The following is a 23472-nucleotide window of genomic DNA, read 5'->3' as shown; positions in this document are numbered from 1 at the left end:
CATACTTTTCTATTCATTATTTCCTTGTGTAATGCTTTCCATTGGCTATGAGTGAGAACCATGACTCGCACTGAAGGCATTGAAAGGTATGGAAACTAAGTGCTCCCATTTACCTTGCTAGAGGACCATAACAAGGAAGGTGTCCTTCAGATGTCCAGGAATCAGAGATGGGGAAAAAACAGCTAAAGAAAGTGTCTCATTGAAGAACCTAATGTTTAGGGCAGTTTCACACAGTTGTATTATGGCAGCTCTGAGTTTGGGTCAGTAAACCCTGCAATTGGGCTGGGACACGTCCATATTATGGACATAGAAATATGGTCATAATACATTTGTGTAAAACTGGCCTAACTAGGAGAGAGCACTACAAGTCAGTCAATCAGCTTCTTGCACAGAAGAGAGAACTTACAGCAACTCCAAGAGCTTAGTCACATGGATGTATGCGCACGTATTTGAGCACAAAAAATCTGTGAACGCAATATGCAGGACATACCACTCATTGATTTCCATGGGTTCATTCACATGTGCATATTGTGCACACGCATTTTGTTTGCACAAAGAAATATGCATCATGCTGTTTTTTTTCTGCGCATTTGCACATGAAAAGATCACATATTGAACTAATTAACTTAATTGCCCATTTTAATGACTGGGAGGTAGTTGAGTGTTTTTTTTTTGCAGGCACAAATGCACATAATTTTTTGCATGCAAAAAGTCAGTAAAACACTTACTTGTGCACACAAATACGCAACGCTCATTTTGCAAAAACGCGCCGCAAATGCACAGGTAATTATGCATACACTCGCGTTAATTTTTTTTCCTTTTTTTGAGCCAAAGCCAAAAGTGGATTAAAAAAAAAAGACGTAGAAAAGATAAAGAAAGGACTTCTACTACCTGCTTGACCCACTTCTGGCTTTGGCAAAAAAAACTGCATTAAAACTACCACGAAAACCTGTTTGTGAAGCCACCATACATTTGAAATTTGTAATGGTATACGAGGGCAGATCATTTTCTTGCTGCTCTGGTTTATTCCATCCTTTCAGCATGGATGGGTCAAGGGGTTGCATGAGTAGGCAACCACTTAGGGCGCCAAATGAGACAGGGCCCAATTTCTTAATTAAAAATGATTATTTTTTAAATGTTTTCGTACAATCATTTTTATACTGTGTCCAAACAACTGATCATAAGTTTTGGGTTATGAAGAATACTTCCCTTACATGAAATTAAATGACTGAATGTGTGATAGATGTTTGATAAAAAAAACGTCAAGGTCCAGGAGAGCGATGCACTTTAAAACTCCTGCTTTGGGCAGCAAGAAATCTTGACCAGCCAGAAATACATATTTTTTTTCAAACAGCCCTTTGTGACAGATATTTAAATCCAACCTGTAGGGAGCTGCCATTAACATAATCATATTCTATATATTCTGTATAAGTTATGGCACATAGCATGGAACTTTCAGAAATGAATACTAACATTTTCCATTCAATATCTGGATGTTGATATTTTTGATGATTTATTATAAAAGCACAAGCTCGGTTTCTAATAATCCTGTACTGAGATTCAGGAGATTTGATAGGGGTATACATCATTTGTTTTGGGTTCAGACAAGGGTCCATCTCACTAATGAAGACAATATTCCCTAAGTGGAATTCATAAGAATCACCAAATATGAAGAACATTATGCAATCTGTTCATACTCAGCACATAACATTTCGTTCCTAAGATTTACCACTTACTTGGGAATGTCTGCGTAGTTTAAAAGGTTGCAGAGTCTCTTGGTAGAACAAGTGATGATATGACTGTAGATCAAACCAGAAGTGGACACCATTCTTCCACAGCTGAAATAAAATAACAGTTCGGTATTGAGATATCATTATGAAAACTGCCTACTTGGTGAATTCCCTAGCATCTACAGAAATCCAGATAGCTATTTGGCAAGAGTGCTTAAAATTTTTTTTGCCCTTTTTCTTTTTTTTTGATAAATTAAAAGGTTTGTACAGGATTAGAAATACTTTATTCCAATAAATGTAAAAGTGGTCAATAAAATAAGTACAGATCATTTTCCTAGTGATCTGGCTATTCCATAATTTCTAAACGCGGCTGGACTTAAAGGCAGCTCTTCTCCCAAAAACATGGCAGACAATTAGGACACCACTGGGGGAGATATCAATGCACTGAAGAGAAAGTGATTTGGGTGTCTTGGTCAACAGCTCCTGGAAGATATCAGTTGGCTTTAGACATAAACACAGTGACGACATGTTGACTCTGGTGCTTTACCAGTTAAACCCTCTCTTTATAAGAATAACATTTAGATTTTGATGACTAGGAGCATATTTTTCAGATTAGGGAGCAGGCGTTGAATCCAGTTGGTTTCTCCGGTTTGGCCAAACCGGCTATTGAAGTCACAGCTGGTTTGCTGAACTCGGGAGAAGCAGTGTCCTGTCTGAGTCCTGAGACAATGTCTTGAGCTGGCTTTGGTAATCCTGTGACACTGCGCAGCCAATATCCCACCCTTTGATTGAGTTCACCCCATTGTGAGTTGAGGAGACAACATACAGTATATAAGTAGACTGTCTCTTCCACCTCTGACCTCCTCCTACCCTTGCCTCTACGATATGTTTCTGTAGTAGTAGAACAGCATTCGCTAGTACTGACTCAGTCTTCCACTAGCAGAAAGCTTACTGTATTTTAAGTTGCCAGTTAATAGCAAAAAAGGTGACCCAAGGTCAATAGAGATGGTAGTGTGGAGCTACAGGGTCACTAATGAATTTGGCTTAAAGCTAAGCCAAGGAATGGAGTCTAAGTGATTGTGAGTTATTCACCAGTAACCACCGCAAGGAATCATAAGGAATCCCAAGGTCCCTACCCCCTGAGTAGTCTTGGCTAGGAATGGCTGACATATGGTTGGACAAAAAGCACCAATGCACAGTACAGTCACAGCAGACAGTAATCATAGTCAATTGTGGTTAGGGCAGGAAGAGTTCACTCTTCAAACAGAATTCAGGCAGAAGGTCAGGCCAGGCAACAAACAGGAGGATATGGTCAAAATCAAGATGGATCAGTAAAAGATAAAACAGGAATATCCCACCGGCACAGAACTCAAGAACCAAACAAATTAAACTGGTCATGCAAAAAGGGATCAGGATGGGTCCTTAAGAAACCCACAAGGACCAACACAGCAGAAACGTGTCAACTAAGAACAGTGGTGGCGTGAGATGGAATGCCATGCATAGAGACTGGTAAGAGAATAGGGCGTTAAAGATGGCATGGCGAAGTAATGTACATTGTGTTTCAAGGAGCACTATAAGTGGCATCAGTACTTTCAGGAGCACTATGGGAGTCACTCTTGTTATAAGGAGGCAATATTTGTCACGCTTATATTTTTAGAGCACACTATGGATGGCACTGAGGTTTATAAAAGGCACTATGGGCAGTGATCTTATCAGGAGTAGCATTAATAGTTTTATGGGGGCATTGAGGTGTTTCAGGAGAACTAGGGCCAACATTCATAATTAGTAGGCAATATGTGTGAAACTATTTTCAGGGGACACACTTCATGGCCATATAATTTTCAAGGGTATAGTGGGTGACAACATGAGATGTTTCTGTAGGTATACAATGATGCGGATGTGCTGCAATAGTGAGGAGCCAAAAACATCTGGATAGCAAATTCTGCTGAGGCAAGATGTCGTGAAATATTGTCATGGCGATCTGGGCCGAATGTTGAAGAGAAGAAAAAAAGATTTTAAAAAGAATGACTCCAATCAGACAAGATGGCATCTGTGAGTCACTGAATGTCATATAATGGATCCACTTATGTGGTCTGCAGTGAGATGATGGATAACAGCATTCCTGTTTGTGAAACAATTCCCACCATACCCTTACTATTGTTCATGCCATACTGGGAGCTGTAAATGCACATGTTACAAACATTTAACTGTCAACTTGACTTTGTAATTTTTCTTCATGATATTAAACAAACCCTAAGGATGGGAATAAATTATTGCAACATGTTAACATAAGGACCTGCTACCAGCGACTGACTTATTGGCCATTACAGCTTAAATAGTGAGAATATGACTATAAAAAAGACATTACAAATAACAAAGAAGGTCATAGCCCAACATGGTCATAGAAATAACATTGTAAGAGCATTTACATCACAATATTTAGACCAACAAGCAGTATTTTGTCATTTTCATGATTTATCATACTCTTGGGCTTGTCTATGAACTGTCTCTGTACGACAGAACGCAGTGTTCTAGACCAGGATACTCATGGTACAAGCAGATCTGCATTTTCCTAATGACCAATTACAAGATATTCATTGTAGGCTCTTCTCTAGCATACCTTGTTCCCTGACTGCTCACAGAATGTAGTGAAGAAATAACCAGCCCGGGAGTCCAGATGCAGAGCTTGCAACATTACCTCCATCTTGGAGCTCTTCAGAACACTGTAGTTTGTATCTGCGCTCTGTAACCAAGATGTACAGCCGTTACTTATCTTCAAAACAACCTTCTACCCTTTATTAATTTGTTATTTACAACAAAAAAGGTCTATATCGCTGTATATAGTGATATGCATGTTTTCGGATTACCCTTCAGTCCAGAGTAAACCCATACGCAAACAGAGAGAACACGCACATGTTTTGTAGATGTTACTCTTGTCGGCCATTGAACCAACGGACACTTATTTGATCTTTACTATATTTATTTATATTGATCTATATTGATCTTTCTAATGTTTAAAGGGGAAATTGCACATTCAGAGCTACTTTTTTAGAAAATAACAGTCTTGTTCAGCTGCTATTGCAGACTTAGAGTTGAATACCCTCCTATGGATTTCTTAATTAATAGAGGGAGCAACCCCCACCTCATCCACTTCTTTAGGGCCTGTTAGCAAAATAGCTACAAAGAGTGTCCCTTGCTCTGGAGTACACAGCATGTTCATGCACAACATGGACAGACTATTGCTTTCAATAAGAGTGGCTTTACATGCAGTGGCAAATTAAGTACAACCGGGACTCTGGGCTGTTAGCACAACTTGTAACCCCCCCATAATTTTAGACCCCTCACAGTCCAGGGAGCTCCCATCTCCTAAATTGCAGCCAGCACTTCACGATAAACTTTCCTCGGACTCTGTAATCCCATTACAGCTGGTCCATGGCAAAGCCCGTAATGTACTAAAAGAAGAAAGGGGGAGCAGCAGGCTTCACATGGACCAGCTGTAACGAGTCTGCAGCTGCTGAAAGAAAGTTTATCCTGTCTGACCACCCAGCAGTCGCCAAATCGTCCTTATGATAATCCACCATTGTTTACATTGAACAGCTATCCTTCAAACAGTCGCTGGATAGCAATTCGCTCCTGTCCTGTCCTGCATTACTCCAAGTGTGAGCATTGTGTAATGCTTCATTTCAACTATGGTGGTGCTGCAGGGAAATTGAACACATAGCCAGGTTTTCCCTAATTGCTGGAGGTCCCAGCTGGGGAATACTTTGTGATCAGTTTATTTGGAAAGGACTTTTCTTAGAAGAAGGAATGATCTAAAGTAGAGAATCCTTTTAAGTTTGGAAGGAATTATCTACATCTTGCAGATATTTTTGGCAGGGACCTTAGATGTTCACAAAGTTGCCTTCTAGCACTTGTGGTTATAAACGAGTCCTTTTCCATTGTACGTGATGAAAAAATGGTGATGTGATACTTTCCCTGTACTCTAATTTTCAACATAATGAATAAATTACTAATAAAAGCAAACCTCCAACCAATCTTAACCCCCCTGACGTACATGCACTTCTGGGTGAAAATACTTAGCAGACAAATTTGTAATGTAAATTAATTTTTTCTTCCTGGAAGACCTAAATCCAGATTAAGAAACTGATGGAATCAGACTTTACTTGGGGATGGACTATTTGTACTGGCAAAGAGTTTATTTGTAGTACATTCAAGTAATCCTATGAGGTCATGAGTTTAACACTGCTGTTTGTATTGAAAAGTGTCTCAGAACAGTTGTCAAGGGGACAAGTCCGTGGCACGAGACCAGAGTAGCAGCATATGCTAGTAAAGTATGAAATCACACCAAGGATCATGAGTGGCTATTTGACCTGGGCTGGAACTCCCACCCTGGCAGTGTTTTTACAGTCTCAAGAAGACAGTCATCACTTCCCTAGATCCCCATAATCCATCTTTAAGCATTTGGGATTTATAGCAAGCTGTATAAGCCTGCAACTATTCACACAATCTTCTTACAATTACTAATTGCTCATGGAACTATAGTCTCATATTCCAAGAATGCTCCATCAATACCAGAAGTTTTTAAGTATTTTTTTCTTTATATATATTGACAGTTTATCATGGATCACTCTCCTATCCCAACAGGGAGCTTGTTTACTCTGGTCTTAGATCTCTCCATTTTACACTATTTTAAGGTTGCATGTCATAGATGGCCCGGGGCAGCCCCTGGAGTAAAATTCAGATAGCAATCATTTATTCTTGGAAGAGCAAAAAATAAAATCCTCAGTTTTTTTCTGGTGTTGCTTTGGGCAGTAAACCAATTGATATTAAGTCATTTCCCAGTATGGTAGTAAACTTCCGAGTCTCCGCAATAAAAGGCTGTCGGATCATTGCCATAAAGCGTAATAGCTGTGCTATCTGAGAACCTTGTACAAGCTTGTAATGTAGATGGATTTGTGCATGTAACCTTAAATACATACAAACATACTTGTAAACATGTACTTGTATCTGCGTGAAAAGTATACAGTGTATGGATCGCTGTCAAATGAGCGTTTTTTCACGCATGAATAGGTGCACGAAAAAAGCGGCTCTGTTAGAACCAATGCTTTCCAATGAAAGCGTTCACATGTTCGATTTTTACAAGCATGAAAAAAAAATCGCAACTGCAAAAGATAGGACATGTGAGTGCAAATGCACCGGTTCACACAATTTTTCTACACGTGATGTGCGGTTTTTTTCTTGCGCGGCTATTCATACGTGAAAAAAACGCTCATCTCACCGAGCCCTAAATGTATGTTTCAGAAAACTTAAACTGAATGATAGTTGCTACTTGGTGATTGTCCAACACAAGTGCATCTATACCAGGCATATCCTACAGAACTGATCATTATCATCTTACCTTGCACCAGTAGTGTACTATACATAGAAAAGTGGTGTCCCTATAGCAAAGATCAAAATTGGGTGTTTGTTTTCCCTTCCACTCCCTTTCCAAGACCCTTAAAGAGTACCTACATTTTTTTAAATATTTGGAATAGGCGATTCTCAGTATTTTTCCAATGGGTTTTATTAGCTTATTCTGCACATTATTTCTTACAAAACCCCTCTTCTGCTATGCAGGTAGCTGAAGATGGGGCTGAGAAATCAGTCTTCACCTAGCTGTATAACAGTAGAGGGTGGTCCATCATGCTTTGTCTGCACCTGGTCTTTATAGAACAGCTGCAGACACAACTGTTCTGTTTGCATATACCAGTTTATTAACAAGTGTCTCCATTATATAGAATTTATTTTCTAGAGCTTTGTGCTTCCAGTGTCCCACCATCTCTTTGTTTTACTCCACACCCTCTCCCATCCCATTAATATGCTGCCATCCCCAGCCACTGTGAAGGGAAGCTGTTCTATTGTGCAGACAACTTCTTCCCTCACAGCATTCGCTACCTGCCAGACCTGATGCACTGTCAGGGCTCTCAGTGCATCAGGTGTACAGTACTATGTGTCACAACCTGATGCACTAAGCCCCTGACAATGCATCGGGTCCAGCGGGAAGGGAGCACTGTGAGGGGAGAGGCTATCTGCAGAATAGAACGGCTTCCCTTCACAGCGTCTGAGGATGGCAGCATATTAGCGGAACGGAAAAGGGAGAGGAGTAAAAGATGGGGGTGATGGGACACAAGGCTCTCGAAAATTAATTATATGTAGAGACACTTACTAATAAACTGTTATATAAAACAGAACAATTGTGTCTTCAGCTATTCTATAGAGAACAGGTACAGACACAGCAGGATAGAGTGTCCTCTACTGTTATACAGCTAGGTGAATACGGATTTCACAGCCCCGTCTTAACCCAGCTAAATAGCAGAAGAGGTGTTTTTTAGAAAAATGTACAGAATAGGCTAATAAAACCTATACCAAAAATGATAAGAATCGCCTATTCTGTACATTTAATTTAAAAAATTGCAGGTATTCTTTAAGACATTACATTTCCAAAGCCCCTTGTTTTCGAGCAATTTAGTTCCTCTGCAAAGGGGAGTTCTGTACTATTTCCAGCCACCCAGTAGAAAAAGGGGGTTGTATCAAACATCGCTAGTCCCGCTCTCTCTGTGGGTCTCAGAGCAGTGATAAGGTCTGCCTCTATCGTATGTACACCCTTGCCTTGCACATATACTAATACACATGCTGCAGGTCAAAAGTATGCAAAATGTACTGTACACGAAATGTCTTGCAAAATAAGTCACTTTATGATGAATTGTCGGGCAGATTAATTAATCAAAATGTGCGAGAATTCAGGCTTAAATTGAGCCAAACAATTTGCAGGCATGCCATGCACCACAGTTACTAAGTGCTTTTTACTGAGTGTTTTGGGACACTTTTTACAGCTCACTGAGAGAAGTCATAAAATGTGTCAGATTTATAAATGGTGAAAAGAAAGAGGTGAAGTGAACAAGCGACAAGTGTCTAGTCTCTTGGAGGAGGTACCAAATTTATCATACACCATGCTCCATTGTGAAAAATGTCTGCCAGCCTCATCTAGGTTTGTTCTGTCTTGTGTTTGGACAATTATTAATAAATCTTCCCGTGTGTCTGGCTTTACTAAACCATAATGTAAAAAAGTCCATTTCACTTTTACTTGTTACTGAATATGTACTTACTGATAGAGCATCTTGTTCCATGTCACTTCTGTGAGACTTTGATCCCGCTCTTTCCTTGACTACACTTGCATGTACAGTTGCTGGTCTGGAGTTCAAGGATCTAATGTGCGTCCTAATAAAAAATAATAATCTTTTACCTATATGAAGTTCTGATTAGACTTCAAACTTTCATAAATGTACGGTATCAATGGTTTTAGCCATACTGTTACATAGGGTAACTGGCGCTTTAGATTGAATGCTAATGCCACACTTTTAATCAGTGATGTCTGGAACATGTAGGAAGTATATTTCATTATTGCACTCACAATACTCATGGGATTTTATCACTTTTTAACCTGGGTGGGTACATGTGACTCCTCAACACACTGACCACCAAGGTTCCAGAATTCAGTGAGACAGTCCTGGACTCCAGGTGATGACCCAGAATACTATATATCTACTCTACTAACATGAAATTACTTTTCAGCATTTGATTTATCAGAGTACAAAGCAATGTAGAACTATGTTCAGCTCCACTGTGCATTGCACTCAGTATTATGGTCACTGTTATGTGGCTGGCACAGTTATTCTGTATGGTTGGTATACTGATATTGCCAATGACTATACTGTTTGGCCAACACTACTCGAGTGGCGCAGAATGTTAAGGCAGCAGGAATGCAGTCCTAAGCTCTCGCTCACCACCTGAAAGATGACTGAGGAAGGCAATGGCAAACGACCCCACAAAAACAGTCTGCCAAGAAAATGTCCCAATGTGACGTCACCCTAGGAGTCAGTCATGACTCGGTGCTTGCACTAGGGAACTTTACCTTTACCTACTGTATGAACACTGCAGTTGGGAAGAGTTGCAAGGAGTTAGACTTGAAGATACCTTATGGTCCTAGTATATGGACAGTTTGATATGTGTACCAAAATTAGGGGTAACACTGATGTCACTAAAGCTGGACACTTAGACAATATGGTATTGAGATTACAGCCATGGTTTGTTTTTGAAGGAGTGCCTAGGGTAATAAAGGGAGTAATTTTTGTGGCATATTCGTCTACGTTTCCATGAATTGAAGGGAATCTGTCAATGGATTCAAGCTGCTCAAGCCACGGGCAGCCTGAACACGGACAGGTATGCCCATTGTCTCTGTGTATGTTATTCTAAAGCGCTGTGGCACTTCAGATTAAACACACTTCAAAGTTTGACCTGAGACAGAGCTCCAAGTCAAGATGTGCTGGCCTCTTGCCGCCTGAAGTATGTAGATCGACAACTCTTTCCTCTTTTGTGTATAGTCAATAGCATGGCCAGCCTCTTTGACTCTAGAGCTCCGTTCCGGGTTGAACCTTAAAGAATGTTTATTCTAAAAGGCTGCAGCGTTTCAGAATAACACATACACAGAGCACTGTGCATATCCATATCTGTCCTGGGTTCATGATGTCCGTGGTTCAGGCAGCATGAACCCGGTGACAGGTTCCCTTTAAGTGGTAGAATGGCCATGGCCACATCGTTACCAGATGTAGGTCAGCATTTTACCCGTTTTCATTTGCCTGTGTTGCACTGCCCAGGGAGCTCCTTATTTCTTTTTTCTGTAGCAATAAATTTGCAGATATCAGTCTTCTAGACAGCGTAGGGGAAGTGGCGCTTTTAATTGCTTTAGGACAGGCTTGATTCTTTTCATTCACCTTTAAAAATATACAATCAGCATATTAGAAAGCAAAGTAGAATATTTTACTAGACAATGTGCTATCTATCTCCCACTATTTGTAAAGTATTAACATATTTCATAGCGCTACATCACTTTTAATAAACAGCACACTCGAACACCACAGTCATCCTATTAATCATGTTCAACAATTACAAACTGCATTTCTCCCTAGCTAAGTACATATCTTCTGTATGGAGAATAACTGCAGAAGCCCCAAGTTATTGACAGGTACGTGACTTTGCATTACTGGACAAAATATAATATGTGGGGGCACCTACCGAACAACTTGAGGTGACAATCCGGGGCATACAAGATTTGGGTCTGAGAGGTAGCAGGGTTATTGTTTGTGCAAAAGGGTCAGCGTCTCTCTTTGGCCTGAGTTGCCGGTCATAATGTAATTTGAGATCCGCATTAACTTTATTTGCTGATAGAGAATTGGACAAACAAAATCTTGGGCCCCTTAAAAATAAATGGATATATTTAAGATGGTGAAGAAATAAGACTTTTCAATATAGATTTATAAGTGATCATTTTGTGTTCTTACCAGTACAGGAGCAGCGGTTTGGCTATTTCAGTCTGCACAATTTGTAGATGACTTTCATGCCATTGATTTGTGTCTAGAAGGTTCAGTCTTGCCAGGACTTCTTTCTGAAGGTATTGCTCCCCAGTTACCACCATATACAGTTTTTTCATCTTGTTAAGATGTCTTGAAAGAGTAAAAAAATACAGACTACGGCTTAGTAAAGTTTTTCTACTTTGTTACTATATTTATGATTATTATTCTTATTGTTCTGTCTCTAGATACATACTCAATTGTATGTCAATTGTTTTGTACTTTATGCACACCCCTAAACATCTGCTATGGCTGAGAGATATAGTATAGTATAGTATAGCCCTGACCTACCACTAAGGCCAGAGGCGCTACCTCTCTGATCCTATACATATGGACACTTCTATAGCATAGCAGAAAAGACTATACAACCTATAGCAAGGAAAACTATATCTCTAGTCAGAATGACAATCTACTTATGCTAGTCTCTGATTTTGCTTGCGTCCTAGCATACTGTGTTTTCTGCATACACTTTGCAGCTTCACAACGAACATAGATGCGATTGGGTTACTAAGGAGATGCCAATGAAATATAGGCCACACTCCTCAATTGGTACAGCAATCGCATATATTATAGGGTCTTGTTACCCTGGCCAGCTGGATGCAAAAAATATATAAAAAAGAGACAATACATCCAATACCCCTTATACATAAGAAAATTTCCTTATTAGATAGCAGAGTTACTTATGAGCTATATATATATAAAAAAGAAAGCCTAAAGAAAATTACGTGCACAATATACGAATCGCTACTACAGTGCACTGTATAGCTGCTTCTCTAGCTCACAGAAAATACTCAGATAAACGAATATTTCGATAAACGAATATTACTTATGTGATTGGTGGTTACTTGCTTAAACAACCAAACAGTATAGTGACGACATCGGCCACTGTCTTTCTGCTCCTATAACTGAAGGGATGTAGAAGTGTAACATATGATATATGTCACTGTTCTCAAAAACGCCGGAACAGATATTGATTTATGTTACTGTTCTTTAAAATACTGGAACAGATACGACTAAATACAGATGGTACTAACTAATAAGATCTCCTGATGATCCGTTCTATGAACGGTGAAACGCGTCGAGAGAGAGAAAACTAAGACCTAGATCGAGATTATATATAGTACTACTAGTTGACATCTGAAGTATATGTGAAAACAAAAAGTGCTGTTCATAAGAGTAATTCTGTTCAAAAAGTAGATTACTGTCTGTACCTTCTCTGTACACTACGGAAGTATATGAGGTGATAGTGTTGAGATATTTGGAGACAATATAGCATCTCATAATAAATGTCTCTACCATACTATCACCTAAATAATTCCATAATCCTAAAATAAAGGAGAAAAAATACTTCCCTACCTTGCATCTTTTCATAAACACGTATTAGAGGAAATTTTGGGGTAATGATGAGAATTAATCTACCCCAAGAAAATATTCCCAAATATGAACACGTGTAGAGCAAGGACAAAAAGTGTGAAAAAAATAATCTGAAAAGGAATTTTTTGATCTATTAGTTCCTGCGTTTCCCTTTCACCACGTACCAGGAGTGTACCCATATAAGGGCCTCCGGATGTATAGTAAATCGTGGTGATAGTCTCTTTTGTCATAGAGACTTGTAAACCTCTTGATATATAGAGGCTGTGTGTGTAGTGCCCTATTTGTGTTTTTGGTTTTAAATATATCTATTAAAGTTTATTGATTCTAATTTCACTTTGTCTAAACTGTGAAGGGCTTTTTTTGATTGATTATTAGACAATTCTGCCTCTGTGACTGATCCATATCTGTCCTGGGTTCATGATGTCCGTGGTTCAGGCAGCATGAACCCGGTGACAGGTTCCCTTTAAGTGGTAGAATGGCCATGGCCACATCGTTACCAGATGTAGGTCAGCATTTTACCCGTTTTCATTTGCCTGTGTTGCACTGCCCAGGGAGCTCCTTATTTCTTTTTTCTGTAGCAATAAATTTGCAGATATCAGTCTTCTAGACAGCGTAGGGGAAGTGGCGCTTTTAATTGCTTTAGGACAGGCTTGATTCTTTTCATTCACCTTTAAAAATATACAATCAGCATATTAGAAAGCAAAGTAGAATATTTTACTAGACAATGTGCTATCTATCTCCCACTATTTGTAAAGTATTAACATATTTCATAGCGCTACATCACTTTTAATAAACAGCACACTCGAACACCACAGTCATCCTATTAATCATGTTCAACAATTACAAACTGCATTTCTCCCTAGCTAAGTACATATCTTCTGTATGGAGAATAACTGCAGAAGCCCCAAGTTATTGACAGGTACGTGACTTTGCATTACTGGACAAAATATAATATGTGGGGGCACCTACCGAACAACTTGAGGTGACAATCCGGGGCATACAAGATTTGGGTCTGAGAGGTAGCAGGGTTATTGTTTGTGCAAAAGGGTCAGCGTCTCTCTTTGGCCTGAGTTGCCGGTCATAATGTAATTTGAGATCCGCATTAACTTTATTTGCTGATAGAGAATTGGACAAACAAAATCTTGGGCCCCTTAAAAATAAATGGATATATTTAAGATGGTGAAGAAATAAGACTTTTCAATATAGATTTATAAGTGATCATTTTGTGTTCTTACCAGTACAGGAGCAGCGGTTTGGCTATTTCAGTCTGCACAATTTGTAGATGACTTTCATGCCATTGATTTGTGTCTAGAAGGTTCAGTCTTGCCAGGACTTCTTTCTGAAGGTATTGCTCCCCAGTTACCACCATATACAGTTTTTTCATCTTGTTAAGATGTCTTGAAAGAGTAAAAAAATACAGACTACGGCTTAGTAAAGTTTTTCTACTTTGTTACTATATTTATGATTATTATTCTTATTGTTCTGTCTCTAGATACATACTCAATTGTATGTCAATTGTTTTGTACTTTATGCACACCCCTAAACATCTGCTATGGCTGAGAGATATAGTATTAGAAGCTATTGGAGGGGTCCACAATTCAAGACGCCCATTGATTACTCAAGTGAAGGGGACATGATGCTACCCACTTTAGGGCTTTTTCACACGACTATATGTATTTTTATGTTCGGCTATACGTGCTGAATAGAGATGAGCGAACATGCTTGTTTAAGACAATTACTCGATCGAGCATTGCTTTTTCGAGTAACTGCCTACTTGGGCGAAAAGATTCGGGGAGCGCCGGGGGGCGGCGGGGTGGAGTGGGGGGTAGCAGGGGGGAGGTCCCTCTCTCTCTCCCCCCTCCCACTCCCACCCGCAACCCCCTGCTGACCGCTGGCGCCCCCTGAATCTTTTCACCCGATTAGGCAGTTACTCGGAAAAAGCGATGCTCGATCGAGTAATTGCTCAAAACTAGCATGTTCGCTCATCTCTAGTGCTGAAAAATCACATGAATGAAGAATAGCTGTGATCAAGTCCCGATTTTAACCCTTCCAATCCACTGTCTGACGTCTATAGACATTATGATTTAGGGCTGTACAGCTCCGGTGTTGAAAGACATCTGTCGGGGTTCTCTTACAGTAGATTGCCTGCCTCTCCGCTGTCGGAGCCTATCCAACGTGTCACCTCATGCAGTACTGGGTTTTGCCAGCATGTAGTGCCATTGTATAACAGCAGAAAAAGAGTAAGCCCCCTAAGAAAACCAGAATACAAATTGTATTGGAAAGGGTTAGGTAGTGTATTATCGTAAAAAAAAAAAATACGCTGCAGCGCGGAAATCCCTCAATCGGCAGAAATCCTCGGAATGACTGCTAAATGCTTAAACAGAGCCAACTGTCTTCTTTCCCCAGCGTTGGACGCAGCTTAACTCCCTCCTGCTCCCTTTTTTCAGCTCCCATAGGAGTCTATGGGAGTTTCCAGTGTATCTCGGCAAAAGATAGGAGAAGACCTATCTTTGGATGCAGCAGTATTTTTTTTTACGTGGCCAAAAATCACTAATCTGAATGAATACGCTGGAATCCAATGCTTCAGATGGTCGCGATTATTGCCCGATTTTGGGGCGCACCTAAATAACTACTTAATATACGGTTGTGTGAATAAGACCTTAATTTTCTTTTTCCAAGCATTTCTTTACAAGCCGTTTTGGTGCTGTTTTGTATTTTTTCACATGCATTTTTCTTGTAATTTTCACGTTCTTTTATAGAAGGCTATGTGTAAAAATGCTAAAAGCAAAAACACTGTGTACATAGAGTATTCAATAATATGCTTTAGACTGTAAAGTAACATCTTGCCACAGCATTTTAAAAAAATAAAAAATTTCAACAACCAACACAAAAAACACTCTAAAGCTATGTGTATAAAACCAGCCTAATAGAAGTAGAAGGAGCAAAATATCTCACTACAGCTATCAGTCGGAATCTCAGTTAAATGATGTACTAGAAGATGTGCCAATGTGAACACACAGTTTTTCTTTTTACAGTAAATTTCTGATATTTCAACACCTCGGGGACTGATGTGATGCCAGATTACCAGACATCTTCTGCACTATTTGATGCCATACTTGCATGCTTACAAACAGTACACAGATGCATGCATAGGATTATCCATTTCATTGGGTTTCAGAGGAAAAGAATATCTGGTAGCATGATGTAACTTACATGTATTTGCCTATATAATGTCCACGGATCTGTTACCATTGCACACAGATGCCAATGTATGAAAGTGAGTGCCAGCGTGCGGTGACTTCAGTGCAGTGTTCATCTGGCACATTCGAATAATGTAGGTCAATAGACATAATAATATCCGCCTACATTGCTTTATCACTAATAGCACAGCATAGACCCCCTGATCTATCACACCACACGGGACCCACATCCTACTCCACAGGACTTGTGTTAAGGCTGAATTACGAGGTAACAGATAATTTTTTGGCATCTTTTACTGTATTTTTATGAATTCAATGGAATCTTTCGTGATGACAAAAAATGCTACCATTTTCCACTTATATGGAATCTCATTTAGACTCACCTATGTTTTCTCTGCGTGTCATTCATAGTTTTCAGCCTTTCAATGTCCATCCACAGCAAAAAAAGCTTTTCCCCTGAAGTTCCCCTAATAAAGGATTTAAATTTTTCAAATTCTTTTCGGCAACGAATATAGGAGTATTTCTGCTTATTATGGGACACATCCAGAATGTCCCCTTCATCGCTGTCTGATTCATAGATATCAAGTTCTTCTTTGACGGAATCTTCAGAGGAGGTAGAAGGCGTCCCTGCGCTACTACTTCTTTGGATTGTCACCTGAGATAAGTCAAAAATATCCACCTGGTCTACACTTTTCTTCATAATGCTACCATTCAACTTGGAAACTGCGGACTTCATAACTTGATCCACGTAAAAAACAGTGAAGTCGTCCATTGTTGGAAAGACGGGCACTTGAGTGTTTTGGATATTTTGAGGAAGGGTATCTTCTGGCTTCTGATCTTGTTTTTGCTCAACATATATTCTTATTGGACTTGGAGTTGGGGAAGGTGCAATAGATACAGAATATTCATCCTCCTCCCAGGTATCCTGCATTAGCTTCCTGTCCCTCTGAAATTTAGCAGGCATCATATGTTTATTTGTGTGGAAAAGACTTGGTTTTTGGTGACATGAAACAGTCTGAAGGACTTCTGTAAAAGAAAGGTAATGATAATTACCAACTAACCCTAAAGCAGAACTCTTATTTGTCTATCAGTTGTATGAGGGCTTGTTTTTTCAATGGTACTATTTAATGTACCATATAATGTATTGTAAAACTTAAAAAAAATTCTAAGTGGAGTGAAAAAAAGTGCAATACCACCATACTGGGTTGGGAGTGGGTGTCTTGTTTCTACACTGTTCACACTGCAGCAAAAATGACATTTATATACTTTAGGGCTTATTCACACGTCCATATATCAGCTGGGTTTTCATGCCCGGCTGATATACAGTGTCCCTTTCTGCAAGTGGAGGAGGCGGGCCTGGCTGGGAGCAGTGCACTGAGCTCCCGCCCCCTCTCCGGGCCTCGCCACTGTTTGCAATGGGAGGGTGGGATGTGAGCTAAGTTCCACCCCGTCCCACCCCCACTCCGCAAAGGGCGGAGAAGGGGCGGGAGCTCAGTGCACTGCTCCCGGCCCGCCTCCTCCTGCTGCAAAAAGGGACACCGTATATCGTCCAGCGTGAAAACCTGGCCAATATACAAACGTGTGAATAAGCCCTTGATAGTAAAAATTTATATACTTTAGTTTTTTTTGTTGCACTACTTTTAAAAAATAAAACATCTTTTGAAAAAAATACAATTATTTTCTGCCACTATCTCCGTCAACATAATTGTGCGAGGGCTAATTTTTTTTGCGGGATGCCCTGCAGTTTTGATTGATACCATTTTGGAGTATATATGACTTTTTAATAATTTTTTGTTACATTTTTTCTTGCAGACGGGGTGACCCAAAAAAGCGCAATTCTGATGTTTTGCATTTTATTTTCTGCCGACATTCACAGTGCGGGGAAAATAATGAGTGAGTTTGATAGATCAGACTTTTATGGACGCAGCAATACCAAATATGTTTTTTTTATTTAGATTTTTTTATTATAAATATTGGAAAAGGTTTTTTTTTACTTTTATTAAGTTTTATTTTTTGTAATAATTAATGTTTTAAAACTGATTTGTACTTTTTTTAGTCCCCATAAAGGACATGAACTTGAGGTGGTTTATTTGCTCCTGCAGTATGATGTAATACCATAGTATTATATCATACTGCGATCTGACAGACAATCTATCAAGCCATGCCACATACTAAAATGGCAGCGTCGGGGGCTTTTAGAAGGCCCTCGGCTGCCATGACAAATAAACAGCACCCCACGATCTCATCACTCCTATTGGGGCACATAAATGCTGCTGTCAGAATTGTCAGCGGCATTTAAAGGGTTAACAGCTGTGATCAGCAGGAGTACTGGTTGGAGCTGTTGCGGGCAAGTGTCATCTGTAAGAAAACAGCCAGCACCTACATTATGTGGAGTGGGATTGACCCCCGATTCCTCTCCATACAAACCCTAAACCTCCATGACATAACTACGTCATGGAGTTTTAAAGGGTTAAATGGTCACTAATTTTTCAAACAACTAATATGATAGACAGTATGATAACTAGCAAAATTGCAATTTACTTTACCGAAAATGATGTTTTTGTGGTTGAAAATCCCTATAAAGTGCTGACCACTAGAGATCTCCATTTCTTCTAACTTGCTGTTACCTGCCTACTGTCAAGTGTGTTACTTCAGTCTGATTGGCAGGACGGCACACAGGGAATGGAGGAGAGGGGGATCTATGAGAGCACATGAGAGAGGGTAGGCGGGAGAGACACTCACAGACTGCTGCTACAGCTAATGGTGAGTTATCTGTTGCTGTTTATTCACATCTCCACTGCTCAGTACTGCTGTATATTTTCCTACATGATGATGTTATGTCTCTCATTATGTGTTACAGATGGCTAGAGAGGAGATTCTGCAGTACTGTTACAATTTATAGAACATAGCACAGCAGCCAGGCTCATTGAATTCAATGAATGGCTGAGCATTGCCTCTGATTGGCTGAGCGCTGTGACCAATCACAGGCAGTGCTCAGCTGACATTCAATGAATGGCTGAGCGCTGTCTGTGATTGGCTGAGTGCTCAGCTAATCAGACCCAACACTTTCTGGTGGTGGAGATTTTCAAATCCCCAGCTAGCAGAAAGTGCTTCAGAGCAGTACCGGGGACCAAGCGAGAAGACGCGCCGGAGCCACGACAGTGGCAGAAGGTAATGTATATATTGATTTATTTTTTTCAGCAGCTAGGAATGATTTTCAGAAAAGAGCGTATATTTCAAGCCCTTTCCCGAAAATTACTACGGGCGTGATTGTCACAGTCTTCAGTGATGAGGGGACTCCCCGCGGGGATATTTTATGCGCAGCACGGACCTTCCCGGGGCACGAATGTCCTATCTTTTGCAGGTGTGAGTAGTTTGCACCTGTAAGAGACGGATATGTGAACACTACATAGGGAACCAATGATTCTATCAGACGCATTTTGTTAGCGCACATAGATGCGTGCAAAAAAACGCTCATCTGACTTTGCCCTAAGTATGCAACGATCTACGATGAATGTTGTTATTTACCTTGGTTATGATAATCACCCCAGGCAATGCTTCCAGACACTGAACTTGTGTTATTGAGAACTGTACTTTGTTTTGCCATTGTAAACCATTCCTTTGTCTGTGTAAAGGAAGCCTGTAAAATACATATATAGATCTATGAAAGAATTAGCAACATATGCTTATGGAATGAAGTAATGAAAGGGGTTGTTTCACGAAAAAAAATTTTTTTGTTAAATTCTGACCATAATTATAAACATTTTTTTCTATTTACACTTATTAAAAATACCTAAAATCCCACAAATATTCCAGAACTAATGTTAGAATAGCGCCACCTGCTGTTTCTGTTGAAGAGCCATTCTGTATCCATTCCTCCTCAGTAATTGCTCTTGGCTGGTCTCACCTAGTCAGTCTTGTTTCTCTGCAGTAAAACGCTCTCACTCTTTTATCACTTGGTCATCTTGTCTTCTGACGATGTAGCAACTTCAGCTTGCCGCTGACCACACCAGAGATACCTCTACATACCCACATACCTAGTGGAGCATAGAGAGTGTCACATGTATAAACCTTCATTCCCACGAGCGTATATTGGCCGCTATTTTCACAGCCGGCTGATATACGCTAAAATCAGGGGCGTAAAAGCTTGTGAAGGGGCGCACAAATGTTAGATATGCGTCGAGGCTGCCATGCCGCTGAGCCTTCCCTCCCTCTTGCCGGCTTACCTCTTCTCTCCTCCCCTCCAGCTGATTCCAATGGGAGGGAGTGGGATGGGGGTGGGGCTAAGCGCCGCCCCATCCTGCCTCCTCCCTTTGCTGGCTGCGGACAAGGGGCAGGAAGGGGGCGGGAGCTTAGCTTCGCCCCCGTCCTGCCCCCTCCCATTGGCATCAGCTGAAGGGGAAAAGAGAAGAGGGAGGGAGTTTAGCACTCACACTGCTAAGCTCCCTCCCACCTCCCTAATCCGGACGCTGTCATTGGCTCCCATAGGAGCCCATTCAGTGGCTGACGTATTCCGGCCCAAAAGATAGTTTCAGGACTAACTTTTGGGCCTGACGTAAAAACGCCCGCCGCTATATTGGCCGCCCAGGCGCTTTTACAATGCGGGAATATGGCCATGTGATCTGATGCATTGGAATCCAATGCATCAGATCACAGCGTATATCGGGCGACTGTGAAAACGGCAGACCGATATACATTTGTGGTAAAGAGCCCTCTGATGGAGCATGTGTGACCACCTTTAAGCAATTAGGTGGTGCTATTCTAACATTAGTCCTGAAATAACTGGGGTTAGAAACACTTTTTTAATAAGTGTAAATACAAAAAATATTTATAATTATGGGCTGAATTTAACTAAAAACTATTTTGAGGGACAATGCCTTTAAATAGGCAGCCAAAAATTCTCTTCTATTAGGAGATCAAACTAGATAAAGAAACATGAAGTCAACTGTCTGGCTCCACAAAGAAAGTATGATCAGGAATTCAGAAAATAAGAAGAGGTGAGGTATATAAAAAAAGAAATAATAGAACTAAAAGCCAATTAGACAGCATAGATGACCTAAAATATACTGTAACAAGCCTTATATGGATCATGCAGGGATATCAATTTATATAAAATCCTAAGAAATACTGAGGACTCGTACTAGACTCTAGCCCTTTATATTAATAAAACTCTACCTGTTTTATCAGATAGAATAATTTCATGATAAATCACTAAAAGCTAAAACATTGCTAACATGTAGTTAATTAAAGGGGTTTTCTAGGCAAAAATAATATTGATGATGTATTCTCAGAATAGGTCATCAATAGTTAATTGGTTGTGGTCTGCAGCTTGGGACCCAGCTAATAGGCCGCCCGTTGACAGCACCGCAGCACACAGGGGTCGGAGCAGCAGCTTCTACTCCAATCCCTGTATAGCGGCTGGCACTTGTAATTGCTTGTGCAGCTCCCATTTATTTCAATGACAACTGTGCCTTCAGTTAGAAGTACCACCCACTACACAAGGGTTGGAGCAGCAGCTTTTGCTCTGACTCCTGTGTAGGGGCTGGTGCTTCTAACTGGCTTCCGATCAGCTGATCATCTAGGGTCCCAACTGGCAGCTTTGGGCGATCAACTATTAATAACCTATCCTGATGGGTAATCAATAGTATTTTTGCCAGAAAACCCCTTTTATATACTGTTCAGTACTACTGTGGTTACTACAACACTTGAGTTTGCTTCCTTGCTGTGCTGGCATAACAATAATGAAGTGGGATGTCTGGTTTACAAAATCCATTCTCAAATAAACTATTAGGAAATTCTGACTTAATAGAAGAACTTTATTAGCTGCAGCGGAGAGTGACTACAAGAGCACCTCTCCTTCAAAAGTACCCATGACTGTCCATTAAATGCGAAGACCATTGATTTCAGTAGGAACTATGTAATCCCCCGCACGGAGCGCTCGGGTGCGCTCAGGTGCTTCTGCATCCCCCGCTCGAAGCGCTCAGCTGCATAACAGCCGTGCGCTCCGAGCGGGGGACAGCAGGATGCTGCTCAGAGCACAACCGCTTGCGCTGTAAAAAAGCACGCAACGATTATGTCTCAAAAATCGCTCAAAAGATTTTTTGAGCGATAATCGTTGTGTCTCAACCAGGCTTAATACTTCTTTCCTTTTTGAGGGACCCCAAGGATTACAGATGATTCATAATAGCCTCAGCAATGGTACACATTGTGATCAAATTATTGTCAGGTGCCCCTTGTAATAAAATGCGTCTATTGAAAGCAGATATCTATGTAGTTAGTAAATGTTCTTGATTATTGGGATCCCTTACAGACATTTATGGCATATTCACAAGAAATGTGATTAAAAACTCAAAGGTGGTGAATCCACCTCTGAAGCCTCCACCTATTGGGTTAACAGGAGTTGTTTGAAGGAGTTGTCCTTTAAAAAAGGGGAGTCTATGGAAAGGGAGCATAAATGACAGAAAGTACTGAAAGAAGGAAACACGTGGGGAAGAATGCAAAAATAGACAGGAAACCCTACAAGATAAATCCTCTATCAGTGAAGACAAGGAGACATTCATCCTGCACACCAGAGTGTGCTAAGGCAGAGAATATGTCAGAGACCTATTACGTAGACCCAAACTATAATTGATTTGTATTTAGAGGCTTCTTAAAATACCTCATTAATCAGTGCTTAAGATTGCTGAAATGTGACGCATGGCAGATAACACATTAAAGTCTTCTCTATCTGTCTCTCCAGTAGATAAGAGGGAAGCAAGACTGAGCATGTGCGACCACCTTGGTGACTGAGATAGACACAATAGAAACAGCAGGTGGCACTGTTCTAACATCAGTCCTGGAATATTTGGGGATATAAGCTTTTTTTAAATTAGTGTAAATACAAAAAATATTTATAGTTTTGGGCTCAATTTAGCTATAAACAATATTTTTTTGTGGGACAAACCCTTTAAATAGGCAGCCAAAAATTATCCATCTATAAATTTAGCCAAAACTAATTTACCTGACCAAGAGTAACAAAGAACTCCTTCATAACTTCTTCATTCTCAGTGTCAGGGGACGGGGAGGCGGCTACTGCTCTTTTGAGTGTCCAGGGCTGGTAATGTGGATCAATTTCTAAACTTACTCCTGTATTATTCACTTTTACCTGGGACAGCAATTTAGCAAGTCTGTAATTAGCCAAGAAAAATGAATAAGAAAAATTATTAGATTTTCAGTAGTATGCTTAAAACTATATTTTCAAGGCGCTTTTCCTGGGCAATCCCATTGTGTACTTTTATGCTAAAAAATCTGTGTATAAATACTTGCAGGACAAATATATACACTGAATGGCCACTTTCTTAGACACCCGACTAGTAGCAACTTGGACCTCCTTTGTCCTTCAGAACTGCAGCACTTCATAGTGGCGTCTATCTACAGCAGGGGTATCAAAATCATTTTCAATGAGGGCCACATTAGCCTTCTTGTTGTCTTCCAAGGGATGAATGTAATTGTAAGAGCTTATTTACACGAGCGGTTATCGGCAGGAGTTTTCAGGGCCGGACGATATACGCTTCCATCTAAGCAGTTCCCTCCCACTCACCGCCTCTCTCCTCCCCTCCGAACGGTTTGCAATGGAGTGGGCGAAATAGAGCAGAGCTTAGCTCCGCCTCTGTCTCACACCCTCCCATTGCAAACGCTGGACTGGAGGAGAGAGGTAGAGAGCCGGTGAGGAGGAGAACTGCT

The 23472-nt window shown here is 40.4% G+C and overlaps 1 protein-coding gene across 1 annotated transcript in view; it reads right to left on the bottom strand.

Annotated features, from left to right (window-relative positions):
* The window catches only part of RGS22 (regulator of G protein signaling 22), a 92775-nt gene that overhangs the window by 51386 nt on the left and 17917 nt on the right, over positions 1-23472 (bottom strand). Inside the window, exons 6-14 of the mRNA XM_066578395.1 lie at positions 22751-22916; positions 19279-19390; positions 16134-16776; positions 13786-13947; positions 13520-13700; positions 13070-13218; positions 8876-8987; positions 4351-4473; positions 1737-1838 (exon numbers count right to left, since the gene is read on the bottom strand). Coding sequence (XP_066434492.1) covers positions 1737-1838; positions 4351-4473; positions 8876-8987; positions 13070-13218; positions 13520-13700; positions 13786-13947; positions 16134-16776; positions 19279-19390; positions 22751-22916 — 1750 coding nt within the window. The remainder of the gene's footprint in view (positions 1-1736; positions 1839-4350; positions 4474-8875; positions 8988-13069; positions 13219-13519; positions 13701-13785; positions 13948-16133; positions 16777-19278; positions 19391-22750; positions 22917-23472) is intronic.

The sequence above is a fragment of the Eleutherodactylus coqui genome, chromosome 9, assembly GCF_035609145.1.
Source record: "Eleutherodactylus coqui strain aEleCoq1 chromosome 9, aEleCoq1.hap1, whole genome shotgun sequence".
NCBI classification, from domain to species: Eukaryota; Metazoa; Chordata; class Amphibia; order Anura; family Eleutherodactylidae; genus Eleutherodactylus; species Eleutherodactylus coqui.
The sequence above is the reverse complement of the archived record's forward strand: the minus strand, read 5'-3'. Positions and strand labels throughout refer to the sequence as shown.